We start from the raw sequence: 23,058 nt of genomic DNA, 5'->3' as shown, positions 1-23,058 counted from the left end.
TTTTTCTTAGGGGAACTATATGTGGCTGGACTCACTTCCGGTAAATCATTTGCAGTATGAAGAAGGAGCAAGTTGTAAATTGTCAGTTTTCGGTCTGGTATCCGATATTTAAGAAGCATACTATCAAAAGGTGAACTCCTTAACTTGACCAGCACAGTCTCAGATATGTTGTTGATCTCGTCACTCTCAAACAAACACTGGTTGTGATATCATTTGGGTAGCTAACTTATAGTTTTCTGTTTAGCTAGCAAGCTGTGTTAGCCAATGTGTGTGTGTGTGTGTGTGTGTGTGTGTGTGTGTGTGTGTGTGTGTGTGTGTGTGATATACCCGTGTGCGTCTGATATTTTAACACAGCCAAACAACTTTTATTGGCTAATTGTGAACTCTCACAAACCACACCTGTCCTTTACTTTTACACATTTTAATCTGTTAGAAGTGCCAGGTGGAAATGCTTGTGTGATTATATTGTCATTGATATTGCATCAGCTCAATCTCTACCTTTTGAGACTGTTTGTTTTCTCTTATCAATACTAGTCTGATAGTTTGTGTTGTGTAGGCCTAGTTTGTGTTGTGTAGGCCTAGTTTGTGTTGTGTAGGCCTAGTTTGTGTTGTGTAGGCCTAGTTTGTGTTGTGTAGGCCTAGTTTGTGTTGTGTAGGCCTAGTTTGTGTTGTGTAGGCCTAGTTTGTTGTGTAGGCCTAGTTTGTGTTGTGTAGGCCTAGTTTGTTGTGTAGGCCTAGTTTGTGTTGTGTAGGCCTAGTGTTTGGTGTTATCTTTCTTTCAGTTTGATTCTCCCACTGCCTCAGAATGTAATAGATTATTTGCTGGACGATGGAACACTAGTAGTTTCTGGAGGGTAAGCGTAACTTTACTTACTCTTAAAGCACATACATCTAGTGTCCTGTATTCCCATACACGGTCACTTATGGGCAATTCCACTGTAACAGAATTACTCTTAGACACCAATTTTTTTATAAAATTAAAATTAAAAAAACATTGATTTCGAAGTTTAACATACCATAGAACGTTATGCACAATGACTACTTTGAACAATTTACACAGTAAAAAAAAACATACTGTAAAAAAGCTGTGCAGATGCAAAGTGATAACATAATTATGGTAAAATCTCCCTCAGTTTTATTCTTTTGCCAAATTTTATTTGCACAGTTCTTCCTGTAAATGTGTTTTTGTATACGTTTTTGTGGAAATTGTTGAAAGTAGTCCTTATGCATAGAGTGCTATAGTTTTTTAAAACGTTGAAATCAATGGTTTTTGTTTGGCATACATTTTAAAGTGAAAAATCTGACTCTCAGCGTATTCTGTTACTGTAATTCCGTTGGAATTGCCCTTGGAATACTCACTAATAAAATCTCGCCTCATTCCAGGGACAACAACACTCAGCAAAACCAGACCAACAACAGTGACTCAGAGGAGGAAGACGTTCAGGTAATTTTGCTCCAGACATAGAGGTGCACTCCATTTCGCTCTCTAGTAAAGTTGAGACTGAAAAGGCAGACTTTATGCTCAATGCTTGGCTGTTTGATTTACTGATCGATTATATTTTCTTCTCTCAACAAAATGAGTGGTCAGATGATGAGACAACCACCACTGTAACAGTAAGTAATGTAGATCATGTTAAATATGATCAATCCATCTGCATATACGTTTTGTCAAGTTTGTAATATGATATCCATACAAGGAATAGGTGGAGATTTGTTGTGATGCTTTGTGTTCCAGGCTCCAGAGTTCCCAGAATTCAACTCTAAAGTGCTGGAGGCCATCAACACCCTAGGTGGATGTGTCTTTCCCAAACTGAACTGGAGTGCTCCGCGGGTGAGAGACACAACCCTCTAACACCATCAATATAAGGTTAAAATACTGTCCACAGTGTGTCTCTGAGTGGTGATTTTGAATGAATAAGTGTGTGTGTGTGTGTGTGTGTGTGTTTGTTTCCTTCTCTCCTGCAGGATGCTAACTGGATTGCTCTGAACAGCTCCCTGCAGTGTCAGAGTCTGAGCGATATCTTCCTGCTCTTCAAGAGCTCTGACTTCATCACCCACGACCTCACACAGCCGTAAGAATCCCCTCCACGCACTCACAATCTCACTGGGGCTGTTGCGGTGACCGTATTACCGCCACACCGACAGTCATGACTGCAGTCAAATTCCACGTGACCGTTGAGTCACGGTAATCTTCTATTATGCACTCTGGACAAACGTTGATAGTACCCAACTCACTAACGACCTTCAGCTCGCTAATGGCCTGGTACTCAGCACTCTATTGTCCCTCCATCAGGTCCTAATGGCATGGTACTCAGGGCTCTATTGTCCCTCTAACCACTCTGACATCAATGCAAATGCAATGGAAAATCACATCAAACATATCATGTTTTTAAAACTCACCTCACTGTGATGATCAATTGGGAGAAAGTTCCACAACAGGTTGAAACTGAGTGGAAAACCATGGTTGTTGTGGATGTTGTTTCCAAGCCAAATACAACAAGGTTAAATCATAACGTCAGTGATTTTCAGGTCAGAGGCCCGAGTTCACAATTTAATTTGTGTTATGTTTATGGCTGATTAGCACTGATACGTTTTATCTTTAATTTCTCTTCATATGGCAGTAGATTGTCAGTAGATTGTTGACTTGATTCATGATGATGACTGCTTGTCTAGCTTGCTAGCTAAGATTTTGAAAGTATGATGTTGACATGATCAGTCCAGTCAAAGCTACAGTAGATATAACTTGATTTGATGTAATTTTATCTTTGGCCAATGACCTTGAGCCTTCCTGGATGGGTGCTTCTAATGTAAATCTATGGCAGCACCCAAGGGGCTTGAATTTTCGAGCTATCCCTGTAGATTTTGCGGTGATGTAGTGTCCCGATGACTTACAGAACACTGAGCCAATCACGGCACAACTAGAGAACATTACCAACCCCTACGCTCTGTATTTTCCACTGGCTGCACCTTCACCACAGAAAGCACTGAGCTAGGCTGAAACACCTGCATTTTGGAGCTGCCTTACTCAGGAAAGCAAAAAAGAGACCATGTTTGTATGTGGCTTTATTAACTCCATAATTAAAAAAACTTTGTTTGCAACCTGATGTGGCACATATTAATGCCAAAATAATATGCAAAACAGTCAACAACAAAAACTAATATCTATATATATATATATCTGAATGACGGGTCACCACTGTTTACTGCATTGTTGGAGCTAGGAACATAAGCATTTCGCTACATCCGTGATAACATATGCAAAATATGTGTACGCGACCAATTAACTTTGATTTGATGGGTGAAAATATGATGATACTGGATGAGAGAACAGCGTGTGCAGTCTGAGGCAAGCTTTTTTTGCTACTTTCTCACATCATCAATAGCCTGTAATCGCATCATGGAGCCCATATATGTTTTGATTTCTAAGACATTTTAAGGTTTGTGTCATTCACAACTAAAGTTGTCAAATAACTCTAAAACAAGCATATAGGGCCTGTTTCAAATGTTCACCTTTCCTCTCAACATAGCCACTTTATATGCGCCCTTGCTCCGAATTGGTAAAAATGTCCTTTTTATTTTATTCTGTTAAATTATATTCTTCTTACTATAAAATAATGACAAGGCTTATAAGCATATCTTGTTTGCTAAATGAACTAGCCTACAGCCTATGTCATGGTGTATAGCTAGATAACATACAGTAGGCCAACTCATATTCTGTTCTTCTGAAATACATTTTATTCATATCATAATGTTTCTTTAGACCTGCCTAAAATATATAATGGATTTATTGTGATGGTGTTTATTAAATTAATTTGTTATACTTTTTTTAATGTAGATCAGCGGCTTGTATGAGTGGAGGCCTGGAGATGCTAAACGTGTTTATGTTCGTTAACGGTCAATTACCGTTATAAAAATAAAAGATCCCAGAAATGTTCCATGTGCACAAAAAGCTTATTTCTCTGAAATTGTGTGTACAAATGTGTTTACTTCCCTGTTAGTGAGCATTTTATTCTTTGTTAAAATAATCCATCCACCTGACAGGTGTGGCATATCAAGAAGCTGATTAAACAGCATGATCATTACACAGGTGCACCTTGTGCTGGGGACAATAAAAGGCTGCTCTTAAATGTGCAGTTTTGTCACACAACACAATGCCACAGATGTCTCAAGTTTTGAGGGAGTATGAAATTGGCATGCTGCTTGCAGGAATGTTCGTTTATCTACCATAAGCCACCTCCAACGTCGTATTAGAGAATTTGGCAGTATGTCCAATCGGCTTCACAACCGCAGACCATGTGTAACCACGCCAGCCCAGGACCTCCACATCCTATGCCATCCCACGCCCACCCATGGATGCGCCCCTACCTGGTCATGTGAAATCCATAGATTAGATAAATAAAAAAAATGTAATCCTTATATGAACTGTAACTCCACAAAACCTTTGAAATTGTTGCGTGTTGCATTTGTATTTCTGTTAAGTATAGATGGGTTTTCTACCCGCTGTGGGAAAACACTGCAGGCAGTGAGTCAGCCTTTCTGACAGCAGTGGGCTGGGAAGAGGTTTGGTGAGATTGCTTCATCGTTGATTTACTGCTCCCATTGGGGCGCTCTGATAATGGGCCCAGTTGGCAGACAGCTCTGGCATGGTGGAGGACTTAATACAGCATCATCCAGCACTTGATTTGGATCTGAGGTTTCAAGCGTGAAGGGGCCAGTGAGGAGCATTTGTGCAAGTGTGCATGTGTGTGAGGCTTACTACTCTTGTATTTGTGTGAATCCAAGTGTGTGAGTTTAATGTGAGTCTAACAATCTCCCTCTACAGATTCCTTCACAGCAGTGACAAGGATTCTCCGAATCCAGCCATAAACTATGAGGTATTTAACACGCACTCACCTGCTTACACTCCCTTTTCCACACACACACACACACACACACACACACACACACACACACACACACACACACACACACACACACACCTTTTCTTCCCACTGTTTAATAGTGTTGTGTTATACCCCTGAGTTCAGCTGGTCCTGAGGAAGTGGAGTGAGCTGCTACCTGGTGGGGAGTTCAGGTGTTTCATCAAAGAGAACAAGCTGATCGGTAAGTACTGTATGAAGAGGTTAACACACCATTCACCTTTACTCTCACCCTCCCTCAGCCACATTCACAGAGCCTGTGTTCACTTGCACTGTTCCCAAGACAGTGTGGCAAGCGTTAGGGCTGTTGTGTGGACTGAAGATCTGTCCTGAGAGCTGTGTGTGTGTGTGTTCTTTAGGTATCTCCCAGAGAGACTATACCCAGTACTACCACCACATCTCCAAGCAGGAAGGCCAGATCTGCCACTCCATCCAGGAGTTCTTCAGCCAACACGTCCAGTATCAGTTCCTAGATGAGGACTGTGAGTTGGATTCAGTGTGGTGTGATAATTTGAAATATATTGTAATAAGAGTAATGCAATATGTTTTCTGTTTTACAGTTGTGTTGGATGTCTACAGAGATAGCTGGGTTAGTCTTGTCATTTATATTTCCAGCCATTATTTCCTGCCTCTGTTTGGTTGTAGCCAAGGCTTTTCTACGAGTATGTGCATCTTTGACGCTGTGTGTCTTCGACAGGGGAAGGTGTGGCTGATCGATCTCAACCCCTTTGGTGAGGTAACGGATTCACTGCTGTTCACGTGGGAGGAGCTTACCTCCGGGAACAGCCTGTCAGCCAATCAAGAGGAGGGTGACACAGCCCAGCAGGTCAGTGACAAATATGTGACCCAGGCTGTGGCTTTGTTGTACATATGCATGCATGTGTGTGTATGTTTGTTCATGCATGCAAGTCTTTCTGTGCTTATTATCCTGTTAACACCAGTTTGTGGTATGTCTGTATCTGTAGGAAGGTCCTGTGTTAACACCAGTTTGTGGTATGTCTGTATCTGTAGGAAGGTCCTGTGTTAACACCAGTTTGTGGTATGTCTGTATCTGTAGGAAGGTCCTGTGTTAACACCAGTTTGTGGTATGTCTGTATCTGTAGGAAGGTCCTGTGTTAACACCAGTTTGTGGTATGTCTGTATCTGTAGGAAGGTCCTGTGTTAACACCAGTTTGTGGTATGTCTGTATCTGTAGGAAGGTCCTGTGTTAACACCAGTTTGTGGTATGTCTGTATCTGTAGGAAGACCCTGTGTTAACACCAGTTTGTGGTATGTCTATCTGTAGGAAGACCCTGTGTTCCGCTACACCGCCAGTGATGTGACGGTGCAGCCCAGTCCCTGTCTGAGCTACCGGATCCCTAGGGACTTCGTGGACCTCTCCACCGGCGAGGACGCATTCAAACTCATCGACTTCCTCAAACTGGTGAGAAAGACGGCAGTGGTGGTTCACACAGTTTAAGATCATCTTAAAACAACCCTTTGGTAATCTCCACGACCGTCTTACAATTTCATTTAACGGAATCGGTTTTTATAATCTCACTCTTTCCCCTCATTTCGCTGCAGAAGAAACGCCAGCAAGAGGACTCTGAGGAAGAGGTGGAGGAAGAGGTACGACAGTGACAGCCCCTGAGGAGCAGGGTCTCTATACTGTGACTGTTCCCTCAGACTGTTAGCCTAGCATAACAGTAACCCTAAAACTGTTAGGTTAGCACAGAGACTACTAGACGCATGGAGGTTTGTCCTTATTAGCTCTTGAATCTTCTGATGGAATCCATGCACTTTTGGTCATCACCTTAGACCTATCCAGAATGCTGCAGATATACATGCGTTGAATAGAACAAACACAACAAACCATAGTGAGGAGAAAAGCATCAGGACCGCTCTATGGGGTACATTTCTACCTGCAACACTGTAAATGTCCCATTAAATCTCATGGTTGTGTGTATTTAAGAGGGGAGTTCTAAACAGTGCTCCTGTTCAATTGGCCCGGGGTGTCTAATGTAAATAGAAATACTGTAGCTTAACGTTGTGTAAAGGTAAGACGGAGTCTGTTACTGGAGTCTGTGTATAGGAATAAAGAATGCTCAACTTTTATAATACAGCGCTGGGGAAAAGACGTGTCATGGTTTGTGTGTGTATAGCAGGTTCATCATGGGATTGCAATTTCTGAGGGAGATACCCGAAGGGTCAGAGTTTTCTGACTTAATCCATTGGACTTTCTCTCTTCACACACACCAGATACACATGTTTCCATGTGCTTTCTGATGGTTTCGTTAAACATCTGTATGTAATAACAATTCAAAGGTTTACTCATGAAGTCTCTGTGCAACTCTTTCAAACATTCCAGTTCCTTACTCTTTCTGGTCATTATAGTTCTGTCTATGTTATTGTAAAATTCATTTTGTTTCTTATCATTGGTTTATTTTCTATGTTCTGGCAAAGAAAGGTGTTCTGATTGGGTAATAAATTGCTGGTGTGTGCCCTTTGTTGTCAGTCTGTTTTTGGGTAGACTAAAATAGAAGGCTACTCTACTACTTTCACTGGTAGATTATACAATTTCTCTACAGTGGATGTGATAAAAAGTGGAATGGAATTTGGCACCAATGACTAGACTGGCTAGTTGAGAAAGAGTAGTGCATTTTTATTAGAGTCCACTTGGGGGAGCTGTTTACCTAAAATGAGAAGCATCAGAGATGGTGAGCTGTCCTGGGCTGAGACAGAGGTCTGGGATAACAATGTCACCATTCACGTGAAACGTATTTACATTAGGATGGAATGCCTGGATGTTTTGTCTTGAATAGTTATCACTAGTGTAGCCTAGTGAGTAAAATGCGATAGCAATGCACCGTTGGGGTAGGATATTGCTGGTTAACCTATAGATCCTAGCCTGTATACAGATGCAGTGCAGTGTTGTATTATCTGAGCCTGGAGGCAGGGGCTTGTGTTTACAGCACACTGCCCCTTGGGGTGGGGTGGGGGGTGCAAAAAGATGTCAATGATGCCACACCCATCTGAGGAAAGGTGGGTGCCAGACTGCTGATAGAGAGACTGCACATCTATCATCCTCCTACCCCCCTTTTCAATTCTCCTCGCTCTCTTCTCTTCAGTTTGCCAAGATGGACATAAATCCTAGCCAACATCTCAGCCTGGGTTGACTAATCATCCTTCTCTAAGGGAGGGAGGCAGATAGGTGCAAAGTCTAACTTGAGAGACTTGCTGAATCAGAGCTGGAGATCAAGGGAGGGAGAAAGGGAGAGGTAGGGTAAGTGGAGAATAGATTTTCTTGAGCTGAGAGGGGACCTGCAGTAGTTTGCAGCTGGAATACTCATGAGCATCTAGAGCACACCCGCAGACACACTCTCAGCCCCTCTCACACACGCACGCACTCTTTCTCTATTTTATCCTGTACACAAGCTCTGGCAGGCCTGTCAGATGAGAATAGTCTGCAGTAATTCTCTTCATGACTGGAGGATACTATCCTGTGTGTTTTTTTTTTTAGGTGGATTACAGCACCTTCAGATAAGATACTGCAGTCAAGACTGCTTTGCTGGAGATGGGAGTATTTAACCATCTAAATATTAACACCCAAACTCAAATGTATTTAGTACATCAGATTATAATATGACCACTATAGTGTCTAACATATTAAACCTTTGTAGGGCCCGTGAATTTCATTTAATTGCGTCAACTGTCTCTCATGCATGTCAGCACTCATTTGATCAAGATATAGTAATATGGTATGTTTTTACATTTTATCTGGAGAGACCCTTTCTCAAACTTCACGGCAAGTTGCATGGGTCCCAATGTAGACTCCATCACCTGACCTGGTATATCATAATAAACATAGGCCAATACAAAATCATTTACTTATTTTTAAACATGGCTGTCCGTTTTTGATGGTTTGCAAATACTCTGCTTTCGTGAACGTATCTTTGGTGCAATGCGAATTATCTCTAGACATCCAGTCACACACACTCTCTATCACACACACTTGTGCGCAACGCTGTCAAGTCGAGCGATGAGCAGCATCCTACCCGCCCTCATTGCCATAACAACCGATGGCACAATCAGCATGGTTAGATTAAATAATACTCCTCGCATTACGCACCACACGGCTCAACAGAGGACTTAATTAAAACAGAATACTTGTTGTGGAGAGAGAGACAAGGCGATCGCGCAAAGGTGACACGTAGCCCCAAACAATTTACGTCAAGATCATCTAGACCAGCTGAACCCTGCAAGTGCAACCGCAGACGGCGAACGCTCGTTGTCGGTCAAACGGAACACTGTAGACAGCGAAGAATACAGGATACCTTTTTCGAGAGCTACGGTGACATTCATACAGCGGGGAAACCACGAGCTTGAAAACCTTCTGCCTAGCTCATTCTATGCGCGTGGGTCTGCTCCCCACGAGCAGGAAGTGTAACTCGAAGCGTGGGAAAGCTGCGTTATCTCGGGGGGCTGCTGAGACTCACTGGCATCGTTTGCCCAGGTTTTCCCCTGTTCCACCATGGCTCGGGAGAATGGAGAGTCCGGGAAAGGGACGTGGAAAAAGCAAGTCGACGACATCAAGAAAATATTTGAATTGAAAGAGATCCTCGGAACGTGAGTGTGTTATTTGTTAATAACATTTTCAAAAGCCCTATTGTTGTCAATGCTAATTGGGCATGAATTTACATCTGGTAGGCCTTCGAAACTTTGTTGCAGAATGTAGCGGGACTCTCGCGCTGGATACTTTGTATCCGTTTCGGTTTCTGGACTGTTCAGCTCCGGGTTTAACTGGAAGCCAGCAGAGACGGTTATCTCTGACGAGCTGTTTAACGGACTGTAGGCTAGCGTTAGCCCGTGTTTATTTGGGACGAGTGTTCGTTGGGTACGCTATGATAGAGAAATATCGACTGTCACATTTTGTAGGCTAGCCTATGTCATTACAAGTGTTGTGTGACAGGCTACCCACTTCGAAATGAAGGAAAGCTATGAGGCCTATTGTAGGCTAAACTATGTAGGAACTGTTTTAGTAAAACCCAGACAGTAGCCTGTGCCTAAATAAGGGGGTCTCGTGCGTTTTAGTCCATTATTTTACAACCGGTTACGCGTGTCTTGTTCAGTTGGCTCTGTTGGTGTTCTGCAGTCTTGGCTATTGTTTAGGTTAGCCTACTACATTCATCCTCCCTCTCTTCCCGGCCCATCGCTCTTACAGCTCCACTTGTGCTGCTATCTATCGTAGGAATGACCTTTTGGAGACGCGGGCAGTAAAAAACACTGATATCAATTGAGTTCCCGACCTTAAGAAAATATATTTGACCGTTGGTGAGTGGTTATCATGGTTTTCTGTGTTTATCTAACCCAGAATGATTTATCCGTCACGGTTTAATACTATTTATCACTAGGTTTATTAAGCCTACAGTGTTACTAACCTCATACATGAAAGATTGGTTTTGATTTGACAGCATCATAACGGTTAATTTGCAACCCATGTGAACAGCTTGTTCAAATGAAATGCTCGGCAAAATACCCCAGCCTCTTCTTGAAGACCCTATAGCAGATTTTCTCTCTGGCCTGTTACCTCAGTCCCCCTGGCACAGAGGAACAGTTTGTTGACTGGACAGGCAGAATCGAGGGAGGATGGTTGAATTAAAGCGGATTAGTGGGCCAGGGAAAACCTCCTGGTCCTGGAATAGGCCACTGTAACAGTTCAGACATGTTGCATAACAGTGATGGTAATAAATGATGAAAATTATTACAAGTTTTCAACAGGTCATTTCAGTGGGCAATGTGCCGTGGTTATTGAATATATTAATATGTTTGTGGAGTGTTGAACGATGGTTCTGCACTGTGTGTGTGCATGATGGCCTTTGCAGAATTCCAGCTATGCCCATTTGGAGCAGAGAGTGCATAAATTAGGCTCGAAGGTCATGTCTGATCCTTGTTCTTCATAACTCCATCAGTTTCACTGAACTCAACAAAGAGGAGATCGGAATTTCTACTGTGTGCCTGGAATTCACATAACAGGTGGAAGTATGGACAGGTGCGTTTTGGGTGTGTGCGTCTTACTGATGGACTATTGAGGGGCCACTCAGTTTCTATGCTTATTGCTAAAGTCTCTCCTGTGTTGCCATGGTGTCTATGTACTAGCACCATTCAGTGGACTCGAGTGGTGCAGCGGTCTAAGGCACTGCATCTCAGTGCTAGAGGCGTCACTACAGACTCTGGTCAGATTCCGGGCTGTATCACAACCGGCCGGGATTGGCCCAGCGTCGTCTGGGTTAGGGTTTGGCTGGGGTAGGCCGTCATTGTAAATAAGAATTTGTTCTTAAATGACATGCCGAGTTAAATAAAGGTTCAATTTATAAAAATCGCAGCATGACAAAGACACTGATTGGGGCTATTTACAAAGGATTTCCAGAGGTGCTGTTCATCTTCTTCACACGCGCACCACACTGGTACTGAAGACAGGTTTTCTTGTGTATGCTGGTGTTTTGTCTGCACACCTCTGTGGGTTGATCACTGGCTCTTGATCCTCCAGCTACCTTACTGGAGGAGACATCTTTCTCTGTGACCGCTGACTTTTGTTTCCTCAGTGGCGGGCTTAGGGATCTGTCCTCCCATCTGGTCTCTGGCCAGCGCTCTGTGCTTGGACAAAAGGACCATCTGGGCAGGCACACACACACACACACACACACACACACACACACACACACACACTTGGCCTCAGGTTCCACCTGGAATTTTTCTTGGTCAGGAAAAAATTCTCTGCCCTAAAAATATTACTTAGACGTTTCATGTTAACGCCATAGCAACACATTAACCAGAGTTCTGCTCAGCCTCAGCCTTTGAACTCCCTCCTGCTGATGTCTGGTGTTTTCCGCTTTAATTCTCTATCAGCAGAAAAAGAAGGGGAGAAAGAGAGGAGGGAGGGATGGAGAGAGAGGAAAGGAAGAAACACAGCGGGGAGCCGGGGACTTTGCCTGTATAGTCTATTAACTTGCTCCGGTCTCTTGACCATTGGAGTCTTGTTTTCAACACTACGAGAGAGGAAATGGAAAGAGGAGTGAGAGAGGGGATGAGAGGAGGAGGAGAGGGAATTGGAAGAGGAGAGGAATGGTAAGCAATGAGGACAGAAGAGGAGGGGAGAGCTGGGAGGAGAAATACTGTTAAATAGAATAGGGGTTAGTGCTGAGCTACCACAACATGTTGCTCTGACACACGCTATGAGCTAGTCTTTAGAAATTGGATGAGAGATGAATGTTTTTATTCACCTCGTAAAAAGATGGACAGATGATGTGCCACAGAGGCTACTGGGTCCTTCACATGACTGACCGCCAAATAAGGGCATGGCAGCAGTCTCATTGGTCTTTTGTGCATTATTGCTTTGCTATACAGTTTCATAATGCTCTATGACTGCATTTCTAAGGTGTATGCATGTTTATAAGGCGATATTAACACTTCATAAGACGGTGCTTCAAGTCAAGCAGAATGTCACGTCTTTTGACTCCTTTTGACATTTTAGTTATTCAGCAGATGCTCTTATCCAGAGTGACTTACAGATGGTGCACTCATCTTAAGATAGCTAGGTAAGACAAGCACATATCTCAGTCATAGTAAGTACGTTTTTCCTCTAAAGTATTCATCAGCAAAGTCAGAGCTAGTGAGAGGGGTGGGAGGGCCAAGAGACCAGAGGAGGCAGAACAGAGTACTCAGGTTGGGGTGTAGGGTTTGAGCATAGCCTGAAGGTAGGGAGGGGTAGTTCCTCTTGCTGCTCCGTAGGTACGCACCATGGTCTTGTAGTCGATGCTAGCTTCTACTGGAAGCTAGTGGAGTGTGCGGGGGGGACATGGGAGAATTTAGGAAGGTTGAACACCAGGCAAGAGCCCAGCCAACAGCGAGTCGAGTAGTCCAGATGGGAGATGACAAGTGCCTGGATTAGGACCTGCGCAGCTTCCTGTGTCATGTAGAAGAAACAGAGGATTTTAATCTCAGTCCATAAAGTCAAATGGGCTGATTGCTGCTGCCGGTTTTAAAATGTCAGTCCGGAGACTTTTCTCTATCACTTGGATCAGTCTCACAAGCCAGTCTGTAGGCTATAGCTTGGATCTATAGAGCTACTATTAGTAGTTCATGTAAGTCATGTAAGGGGCAGCTGCTGGGAGTTAAGCACTATAGAGGCCATAGTAGAGCCACAGGGCTCTGTCTGGCCTGGTGTCCTGTGTTCCAGCTTTACCTGAACACTGACACAAACACTTTCTGAGCCCCAGAGTAATGTCTCCAAGCTGCGCATAGGGAAGCCTAAGTCAGTGTGCGTGTGTTCGTCCCTGGTGTCCTGTTTCCCTGTGCGTGTGTGTGTTCCTGCAGCATTCTGTTGTTGAATTATTAAACACTGTGAGTGCCTGGGGGGCCACAGGTGTTCATATGATGCTGCAGACGGGTGTGTTTCAGGTATGCCACACCTCACTGCTGAACTGAGACACAGTAGGAAAGAGAGAGGGGGGAAAAAGAGAGGGAGAGGGACAGAGGGCAAAGCAGAGCTGCATTGTGGGAGTGTGTACCATCTAGGCCACGATGCCCTTAATTGAATGCTCTACTTCCTGGCTCCTGGCATTGTCCTCTTTCTGGGACTGCAGTTATCTCTCTCTCTCTGCCTAGCTCTCTCTTTTTCTCTCTCTCTGCCTAGCTCGCTCTCTCTTTCTCTCAGCGTAGCTGTCCCTATTATCTGACCTTGCTGCCTCAGATGAAGTGTATGCCACTTTGAAAGCCAGCCTTGATAGTTTAGCATTGGGTCTCAGGAGTATAACAAGTGTACAGAAAGCATACAGCATTTTTGTATTGGGATCATTCACTGTGTGTGTCTGTGTCTGTGTCTGTGTGTGTGTGTGCGCGCATTTGGGCCTAAAAGATTAAGGGTAGACTGTAATCGGACATCTTCATTATAGGAAGAGACACGGATTATCCCTCCATCCCCCCCATCCCTTGGTCTCTCTATCCCTCATCCCTCTACCTCATCACCTCTTTTCCCCAATCATTATCTCTCCGCTCTTTCAATCTGTCCCTCTTCCATCAGCTGCTCCCTCTTCTTTTCTTCAGGTTTTTCTTCAGTGATGGTTATTTTTGCTCGTTGTTGTTATTTGTGACTCCCGGTGCGTGGCCTCATTTAGTTCCTGGGATTCAATCCTAAATGAAGTCTGAGTGGACTCCTCTGTTTGTCTTGACAATATTGTTATAACACAGTGAGCTCATTCTGATCTAGATGACACACACTGTATAGAGAGGGCCTGAGAAACATCCATCCAAAACAGTGGTCCCTGGCTACAGCAATGGGTCAATTTAAGTCACTCTTTCCACACCATGTTTTTGTCATTAATATTTTAAAAAAATCTATTAAATTAAAATGTCTTGTCTTTCCAGATGGCAAAACAGCTCCAACCTTTTTGAGCGGGAGTGTATCCAGACTCGAATACACACTTGTTTGTATTATCCAGGCATATAAAACATGTTCAGAAGTGCTCTAGTAAACTTAAGGGTGTTTTTACATAGTCCTCTTTAAAATAACTGATCTCAGTCCTCTTTAAAGTGAACTCTGGGGTAAGAAAAAGCAACTGTTGTCTTTGTATTCGTACTGCCCTTGCCTTTGAGTGAGGACTCAACTATTTTGCCAGTTCACTTCACCTATTTTGTGGTCCTAGTCTTCTTTGCATTCACATTGCTATGTTTAGAAAGGAAGCAAGATCCTTTTCCAACATTTACTCAATGCACTCTGGGTTTTTACGAAGAGCAGGACAAGCCATTCCATGAGATCGTCTAATGGGCAGTATTGGGTTAGTGAAGTACAGGTAGTTCAACTAGAAATGGAACTCCATTTTACAGTAGCTTGGTGGTAGTATAACTAAATTCAAATCTTGGTAATGTTTTCAGTAGTTAATTACTTATTTTTTTGCCATGTAACAGTGTAGCAAACTACTGGAACTACACACTTTTCTTTCTAAAATAAAAATGTGTTAAGTTGGTAAGAAGGTCCTTTATTTTTCTGTCAGCAGACCTACCTAATTCTTAATTTGTGTTTTAATAGGCTAAATTACACATTCTGTTAACATCTGACTCCAGGGTGATCTGTTCTTGCAATTTGTAGTCATTTCATATTTAGATGTATAATAATCATTTTTCCCGCCGTAGTTTGAATGTAGTGAACTACTATATTTATTAAGGGTAGCTTTAGTGTAGTTTAACTTCTTCCAGTGTGAAGTAATTGGTAGCTTGGTAAACTACTGTATACAATGGGCTCCAAAATTACTGGTACCTCTGACTGGCAATGCACAAACAATACTTAAAAAAATACATTTATGGAGAGAAACTCAAAATAACAACTTGAGAAATACTGTACTTTATGAATTTTTCAATGGAACCCACCAAAATAATTTATTGATTTAATTAAAAATCAATGTCCTCCAAATCAAGGTTTCACAATTAATGGCACCCTTAAAGATTATTGGAAATAACATCTACCAAAATTAAACCAGGAATTAAATTCACTTAGATAAACTTAAATTAGTCTTAAGGAACTATATTGAGCCATTACATCACTTCCTGTTTCACTTGGGTATAAAAATGAGAACGCGCATGCAATATCCCTTTGTCATCCAACACCATGAAGAAAACAAAAGAACTGGCAGTTTAAAAGAGACAGATGGTCGTAGACCTTCATAAATCTGGTAATGGCTCAAGAAGATCCACAAACGATTGAATATACCACTGAGCACTGTCAGGGCAATTATTAAAAAAGTTAAAAGATATGGAACCGTTGAAAACCTCACGGGTAGAGGACGCAAATGTATTTTTTCCCCCAGGATAGGGAGGAGGATGGTGAGAGAAGCAACAAAATCCCCAAGAATCACTGTGAAAGAATTGCAGGCCTTGGTGGCGTCTTGGGGTCACCAGGTTTCAAAAAGCACCATCAGACGCCACCTACACAACCACAGGCTCTTTGGAAGGGTTGCCAGAAGAAAGCCCTTTCTGACCCCAAGACACAGATGCAAGCGCTTGGAGTTTGCCAAATGTCATTTAGATTATGACTGGAAGAAGGTGCTCAGGTCAGATGAGACCAAAATTGAACGTTTTGGTCATATACAGCATCGACATGTTTGGCATCGAAACAGAGATGCATACAAGGAGAGGCACTTCATACCCACAGTGAAATATGGTGGTGTGTCAGTGATGTTTTGGGATTGTTTTAATTCCAGAGGTCCAGCGGTACTGGTGAAGATTGATGGCGTAATGAATTCCACCAAGTATCAGGCAATTTTGGCTGACAATCTGGTTGCCTCTGCCAGAAGGCTGGGACTTGGCCGTAAGTGGACTTTCCAACAAGACAATGACCCAAAACATACGTTCTGCCATGGCCATGTCAGTCGCCGGACCGCAATCCAATCGAAACCCTGTGGGCTGAGTTGAAGAGGGCAGTTGATAAGCGCAAACCCAAGAATGTGAAGGATCTTGAAAGGATCTGCATACATGTGTACAACACTCCCCCTTGGGGAGGTTCCATGACGTGTGAATGTACAGAACTATTGAGTGTTAATGATCAAAAGCATCAGTTCATTATCGGATCAGAGCCCTATTTAGAGACTCTAAACGGCCATTGGGTGGGAATGGGATTGGTATCAGACGAGGGAGACCTACTTTTTACTGTAAATAGTTTTTGATAGTAGCTGGTTTAATCCAGCTAGGCCTATACAGATTAGTCACGATGATTCTGTGTAGATTTGTGTAGACCAGTCATGCCGAAGGACTTTGGTTACGTACACCTCGTGGCCTAGTTCCTATACGACTCTGTTTCATAGTTGGTCAGGCACAGAGCATGTTTGTGTGAGAGTGTGTGTGCTTGCAGATTTCACCGCTACCTCGACTCCATGTTAGCGTCTCCGGTCTCATCTGTTGCTCGTGCTCTGCAATCGGAGACCGATGAGACACGTGAGAGGAGCTCGCAGGGAGAAACTCTAATTGGCCACCAAATTAATGTCACGGCCGCGTCAGATCTGGAGCATGACACGAAGCTACATGTTAAGTGGTTCCTCTGTGTCTTCTGGGATGTGTTTTAATGCTGCGGCACTACTGAAGCCCACCCTCCTAAAGCAGCCCCGTTTTCAGGGCCATACAGGATGTTGGAACAGTCTTGTTGCGAACACACAATAAAAAGGCCTCCATAACAGAGATTTCACAAGAAGAGGTTTAAGTGGTGGTGCGGTGTATATAGAAAGATCGCTAACTTTTACACACACACACAGACACCACATTCTTACATGGCAATCCCATGGCATTTAGGCAGGTTGCATCACCAGTGTCCACCATATCAAATAAAGCAGAGCTGATAATATTAATATCACTGTTTTTAAACTGTCAGCGAGATAAGCAAGGCTGGGTCTGGCTGGAGTCAGACTGCCTATGATCTGATCTGTGTAGGGGATCTGTCAGGAATGTCTGTGCGTTCCCTGGAGATCCACTGGATCTGTTGGATCAAGCCGTCCCACCGAGGATTAACAGGCCCTCTATTGACTAGGCTCTGCTTACACACAGCCTATCAGAGGCTTGTTAGAGGAGGATCCTGTATGGAATTTGGAACCATACCTGTAACCTGACGCTATGGGACGAATTCATCATACGTTTTGAGAAATGACAATGGCTGTTAAAAGTAGGGAAAAGTGAAAGAGAGGGAGAGGTGCACGATGATGGCATGTGGCAGCCTGGCTGAGTCAGACTGAGATTGTGTGTCCACACATAAATAAATATGAATGTATTTGTAACCAGCTTAGCTGCCATGGGAGGTCTGTCAAACCCCACTGCCATTATTTCAGATGGAGCCCAGCAGCTGCAGACTATGACAGGTCTACCCTGTGGTATCTATGTCCTTTATTCTGTTTTATTCCCCTTTAATCCTTACTCGCAGTCAATATGACTATGTGGGGTCAGATGTGATCAGTGGAGGTGACCTTATAGTCACAGTATGTGGTTGGGCAGATGTGTGTGTGACTGCCTGCGTGTGTCTGTTAGAGAGAGCGTGTGTGTACAGCAACCCTTTGGGTCACAGGAGATGAGGGGCACACACACACTTCTCAAAATGGAGGAGTGAGCTGTTAGTGATGCCATCAATTAGAATGCACAACAACATACAGTACCAGTTAAAAGTTTGGACACACCTACTCATTCCACACCTACTCATTTATTTGTACTATTTTATATGTAGAATATCAGTGAAGACATCAAAACTATGAAATAACACATATGGAATCATGTAGTAACCAAAAAAGTTTAAACAAATCTAAATATATTTTATATTTGAGATTCTTCAAAGTAGCCACCCTTTGCCTTGATGACAGCTTTGCACACTCTTGGCATTCTCTCAACCAGCTTCATGAGGTAGTCACCTGGAATGCATTTCAATTAACAGGTGTGCATTGTTAAAAGTTAATTTGTGTAATTTCTTTCCTTAATGCGTTTGAGACAATCACTTGTGTGGTGACAAGGTAGGGGTGGTATACAGATGATAGCCCTATTTGGTAAAAGACCAAGTCCATATTATGGCAAGAACAGCTCAAATAAGCAAAGAGAAACGATAGTCCATCATTACTTTAAGACATGAGGGTCAGTCAATGTGGAAAATTTCAAGGACTTTGAATGTTTCTTCAAGTGCAGTTGCAAAAACCATAAAGCGCTATAATGAAACTGGCTCTCATGAGGACCACCACAGAAAAGGAAGACCCAGAGTTACCTCTGCTGCAGAGGATACGTTCATTAGAGTTACCAGCCTCAGAAATTGCAGCCCAAATAAATGCTTCACAGAGTTCAAGTAACAGACAGATCTCAACATCTACTGTTCAGCGGAGACTGTGTGAATCAGGCCTTCATGGTTGACTGCCGTTACCATGGATCCTGTTTCTCCCTGCCCTGTCACAACTTATCATCGGTGTGTTCCTCTCACCTCCACTTCCTGCTCTCTGAGAGCCAATCGTATCACCACAACTGAACAAGGTAGGTGGGGATTTAAGGAAAGGAGGATAGGTGGAGAGGAGGATCATATAGAGCTAGAGAGGGTGAGTGGAGGGATATGAGGACGTAAAAGAGATTTCACTTGTCATTCTCTATTGTTGCCAAGTGACTCTGTCACAATAGCATGGCTGATGGTAAACCTTCAGACTGGCTGGATGAAATGTCTCATCCAAGCAACAAAACCTTTCGCAACTTCTTACCTCTCATCCCTAACCCTGCCAGCTTTAAATCTTTAGCACAAGCATCTCTAACATCCTTCTTCTTTCCTATCATCTCTTCTGTTCTGTCTCTCTCTGTCTCGTGCTATAGTTAGGTAGCAGCTACAATTTCTCTCCAGTTCTCATTACAGTGAACCTCTCTCTCTCTCTCTCTCTCTCTCCACCACTACTGTCACACCTTACTGTGGGAAAGCAATCGTATGTAATATGTGCAAATCGTAAGAGATTCATCTGAGGATATCATCCATTGTCTTGGTAATTAAATATCGGTATATCCAGTAGTAAGTGATTAGAGGTAATGGAATCAGTGCTTTGGCAAACTCATATGGAGAAAGAGGCACATAGGAATAATATCTCATCTACAGACAGAGTCAAAGTCTATATAACGTTTGGCCGTAAACAGTAGGAACATTTGTCTTCCAGGCAGGCAATTTAAACCCACACAAGCAGAAAGGCACACATGCATGGAAGCTCGCACACACACTCACACACACACATTGCACATGTATAGAACCTCTACAAACATATTCACAGTACACACACTATATAAATATATACACACACACCTTTCTCTGTTTTATAGGTGACACTTACAGAAAGGTCCATTACCTTATTTCTCTTCAGAAGCAGTACTGTATCTTGATTCATGATCTGTTAGTGTGTGTGTGTGTGTTTGTTATAGCTTGGCTAGCGTTGTCCTTAAACGGCACTCAAGGCTGTGCTCAGACTGGCTCTATCTGGCCAGTCAGCAACCGCTGCTATCACACACACACACACACACACACACACACACACACACACACACACACACACACACACACACACACACACACACACACACGTACACATAATGCAGTCTTGGTCACCACCATGGTTTCAGTAATGCTCACAATGTACACATGCACACACACACACCATTCAGTAGGTATCCTCATCCAGGATTTTCCATACACTGTGCTCCATCCATCACTCCCTAAGGGCTCGCTCTCTCTTTCCATCTCCCCCCCCGCCTCCTCCTGTCAGAATGGTGTTTGTAGAGTAAGCTCAGATCCCAGAGCCAGACTCTATAACTAGCCTTTACAGTTTTAACACCGTTATAAAACTGCCTATCCATGTCTGTATGAAGGGAGAGAGAGAGGTGAGGGAGAGGGAGAGAGAGAGAGAGAGAGACTATACCCTGATACATGCCCTTCTATGTACATATTACCCAGACACCGGTGCCCCCGCACATTGACTCTGTACCGGTACTCCCTGTATATAGCCCCGCTATTGTTATTTACTGCTGCTCTTTAAGCATTTGTTATCCTTTATTTTTTGGGGGAGGGGGTGGTATTTTCTTAAAACTGCACTGTTGGTTTAAGGGCTTGTAAGTAAGCATTTCACTGTAAGGTCTACACCTGTTGTATTCGGCTCATGCGACAAATGCGATTTTGATTTGTAGCTCCAAAACCACTCTATATGAGAGAGTGAAGTGTGGAGGTGGGATGACGGTCGCTCGTCTAGTTGGTGTACGTGCGCGTGTCCCTGTGTCTGAGGAGCACTCTCATCATGCCTGGTGTTTGATGTGGGCCACTGATCACATTTCCCCCGCTGCCTGTCCTTTTGATTAGCTTGAAGCCAGACACTGTGTCTCCACACACACACACGGAAATGCAGTGTACCCAGAAAGACAGGACTCAAAGCGAGACTGCCTCATGTACTTCTCACTACACTGGCGTCTCATGTTCCCATGTCACGGACATCAGTGTGTCTGTGTGCATGAAGGCAGACTCTGACAATCACATCAAGATCTCACGATTTTACCAATTTGACTTCAGATTCTGACATTTCTCCAAACGTTAACCCTTAACTGAATTGTTCAGTTAAGGTTTGGGATGGGGTTGAAACCATACAATTTAAAAACGAGTGTCTACCACTGGTATTGAACACGCGACCTTCGGACCCAGAGTCATTACCATCCACAACGCCTTAGCAAAACCCAAGCCTACTTCATGGTAATAGCGCTCACTGTTGCCCCTAGTGGCCGGTTTGGAAGACTTTTCCCAACGTCCTCAGGATATGGACAGGCCAATTTTAAAGTCGCTCCTGGCAGCATCCCTCCCCCCTCCTCTTAACACACTGTGTGCTCCGGTACAGTGTGACTACAGAGAGCCGGAAATCAAACAGCAGCTCCTGAGCATCTCCATAATGGCCTTGTTAGCATAATTGCCAGCGGTTATTAGCTACGTCAGAGCAACAGGTCTCTGTTTGTTATTAATTGGCGCTTTTGTTGGCGCTGCGGGTACAAAGCACATGACCGTGTCCTACTACACCCACCCCCAAGCCCCCCCCCTCTCTCTTCCCGTCCCTCTAGAGTCTACACTGCCCCTCCTCTCCCTCTCTTTTTCCATCCCCTCCCTCACACGTTCTTGTCGTTTGATGAGGCAGTGCTGGTGATACTGTAGCTAATCAATGACTATGCTGACAAACAGCTGTGGGAGCAGCCTTACCAATCAGCTTCTACTTTGACTCATAAGGTTAGGCAACACCCAAACAAGGCACAATCATGCAATCTTCTGTGTGTGTGTGCGCGCGCGTGTTGTTCTTGTGCTATGAAAGAGGAGGAGAACTGAGTGTGTCTGACCATGTGCCTCTCAGCAGGTGTATGTATAGCCAGAAAGCTGAGCATAATGCCCAGCGGTCTCTCAGGTGTGTGTGTGTGTTTTGTGAGGCCTCCTATAAAGGGAACACACAGTACAGTACAGAGTCTGCTGTTGCTGGGCTATCTCTCTTCTCTCCAAGCGGAAATAGGAAAGCTGCAAGGTCATGATAAAGATGAACTGCTGAGTCGCCTACCTGCTAAACTCCACTGGCATCAGAGGGGCTCTGGTCTGTCATCACTACAGCTCTCTCTCTCTCACCACCTAACATACAGAGCAGAGAGCTGCTGTTGGCATTATAGATAAACCACAAACATATATACACACACACACACACACACACACACACACACACACACACACAGAGAGAAAGAGGTCATATTGATTTTTGCGCTGTGGTTGACTGACTTAAGTTCCTAACAGCACTGAGCCAGTTCTATGCTGGCGGCAGCCCATAGGTTAACCAGTGGTTGCCATGGTAGTTATGTAAAGACAGGGGAAAGCCTCATAGCTGATGTACTGTATTCAGGGCCCTTGCCATTCTGCCGCACTAGGCGAGACCAAAAAATGCCCCCTCCCCCCACAAAACTAGTATAGTCCCAGTAAAATGATGTGAAATACACATACTTTCCAGACATTGAAGTTTGGTTCAATTTAGGTTCTGAATGAAAGGTGAAAATTCATTTTCCATATGTTTAAAATACATATTTTCCAGGAAGTTGAAAACACATCTTTTCTGGATGTTGAAAAAAAGTCAGGCAAATTTTTGGTTCTGAATCTAAGTTGAAAATAAGTCATTTCTAGACGTCTCTGTTTGGGACAAATCAAGGCTGGTCCAGACCGGACAAAATCTGAACCAAACATAGATGTCTATGATTGGTTCAGATTTGGTCAGGACGGGACAAAAAAAACTATGTCCGTGGATGTGGAAATCAAGGCTGGTCGGGACGGCACCAAAAAATACTTCCAAAAGGTGTCGGTCCATGCTTACTGAGGTGTAGCCTACAGTGTTGCCTGAAAAGTAATTTTATGAATGCCCATCTATGTGGTAAGCCTACCGTTTGTAAAACACCAGAAAAAGACGTCCGGACAGGACCAAAAAAAGACAACCGTAAGATGTTGGCTCGTGCTTACTGGGGTGTAGCCTACCAAGTCGGCTGCAATGGAATTTGAGGAATGCCCATCATGTGGTAGGTCCACAGTTTGTAAAACAGGTCATTGTGACTAATCCATTTGGCTATTTCAGCT

At 43.6% G+C, this 23,058-nt stretch overlaps 2 protein-coding genes across 3 annotated transcripts in view; both read left to right on the top strand.

The window, feature by feature from the left end:
• The first annotated feature begins 10 nt into the window (after positions 1–10).
• On the top strand, positions 11–7,401 carry LOC106609277 (cell division cycle protein 123 homolog). 2 transcript variants are annotated; one of them, XM_014207904.2, is made up of 13 exons: positions 11–130; positions 783–854; positions 1,384–1,444; positions 1,582–1,614; positions 1,736–1,831; positions 1,966–2,072; positions 4,823–4,874; positions 5,028–5,103; positions 5,279–5,401; positions 5,480–5,508; positions 5,617–5,745; positions 6,205–6,342; positions 6,483–7,401. In XM_014207904.2, the coding sequence occupies exons 1-13, from the start codon at positions 57–59 to the stop codon at positions 6,537–6,539; spliced, it is 1,047 nt and encodes a 348-aa protein (XP_014063379.1). In that variant the 5' UTR covers positions 11–56; the 3' UTR covers positions 6,540–7,401. The 2 variants fall into 2 exon arrangements, with proteins under 2 accessions (XP_014063379.1, XP_014063380.1); XM_014207905.2 differs by lacking the exon at positions 783–854 and having other exon boundaries at positions 29–130.
• Positions 7,402–8,877: 1,476 nt separating this feature from the next.
• Positions 8,878–23,058, top strand: part of LOC106609279 (calcium/calmodulin-dependent protein kinase type 1D) — a 63,847-nt gene continuing 49,666 nt past the window's right edge. Inside the window, exon 1 of the mRNA XM_014207908.2 lies at positions 8,878–9,524. Coding sequence (XP_014063383.1) covers positions 9,430–9,524 — 95 coding nt within the window. The 5' untranslated portion in view covers positions 8,878–9,429. The remainder of the gene's footprint in view (positions 9,525–23,058) is intronic.

Source organism: Salmo salar, chromosome ssa07 (assembly GCF_905237065.1).
Source record: "Salmo salar chromosome ssa07, Ssal_v3.1, whole genome shotgun sequence".
NCBI classification, from domain to species: Eukaryota; Metazoa; Chordata; class Actinopteri; order Salmoniformes; family Salmonidae; genus Salmo; species Salmo salar.
This window is presented reverse-complemented; position numbering and strand designations above follow the sequence as displayed.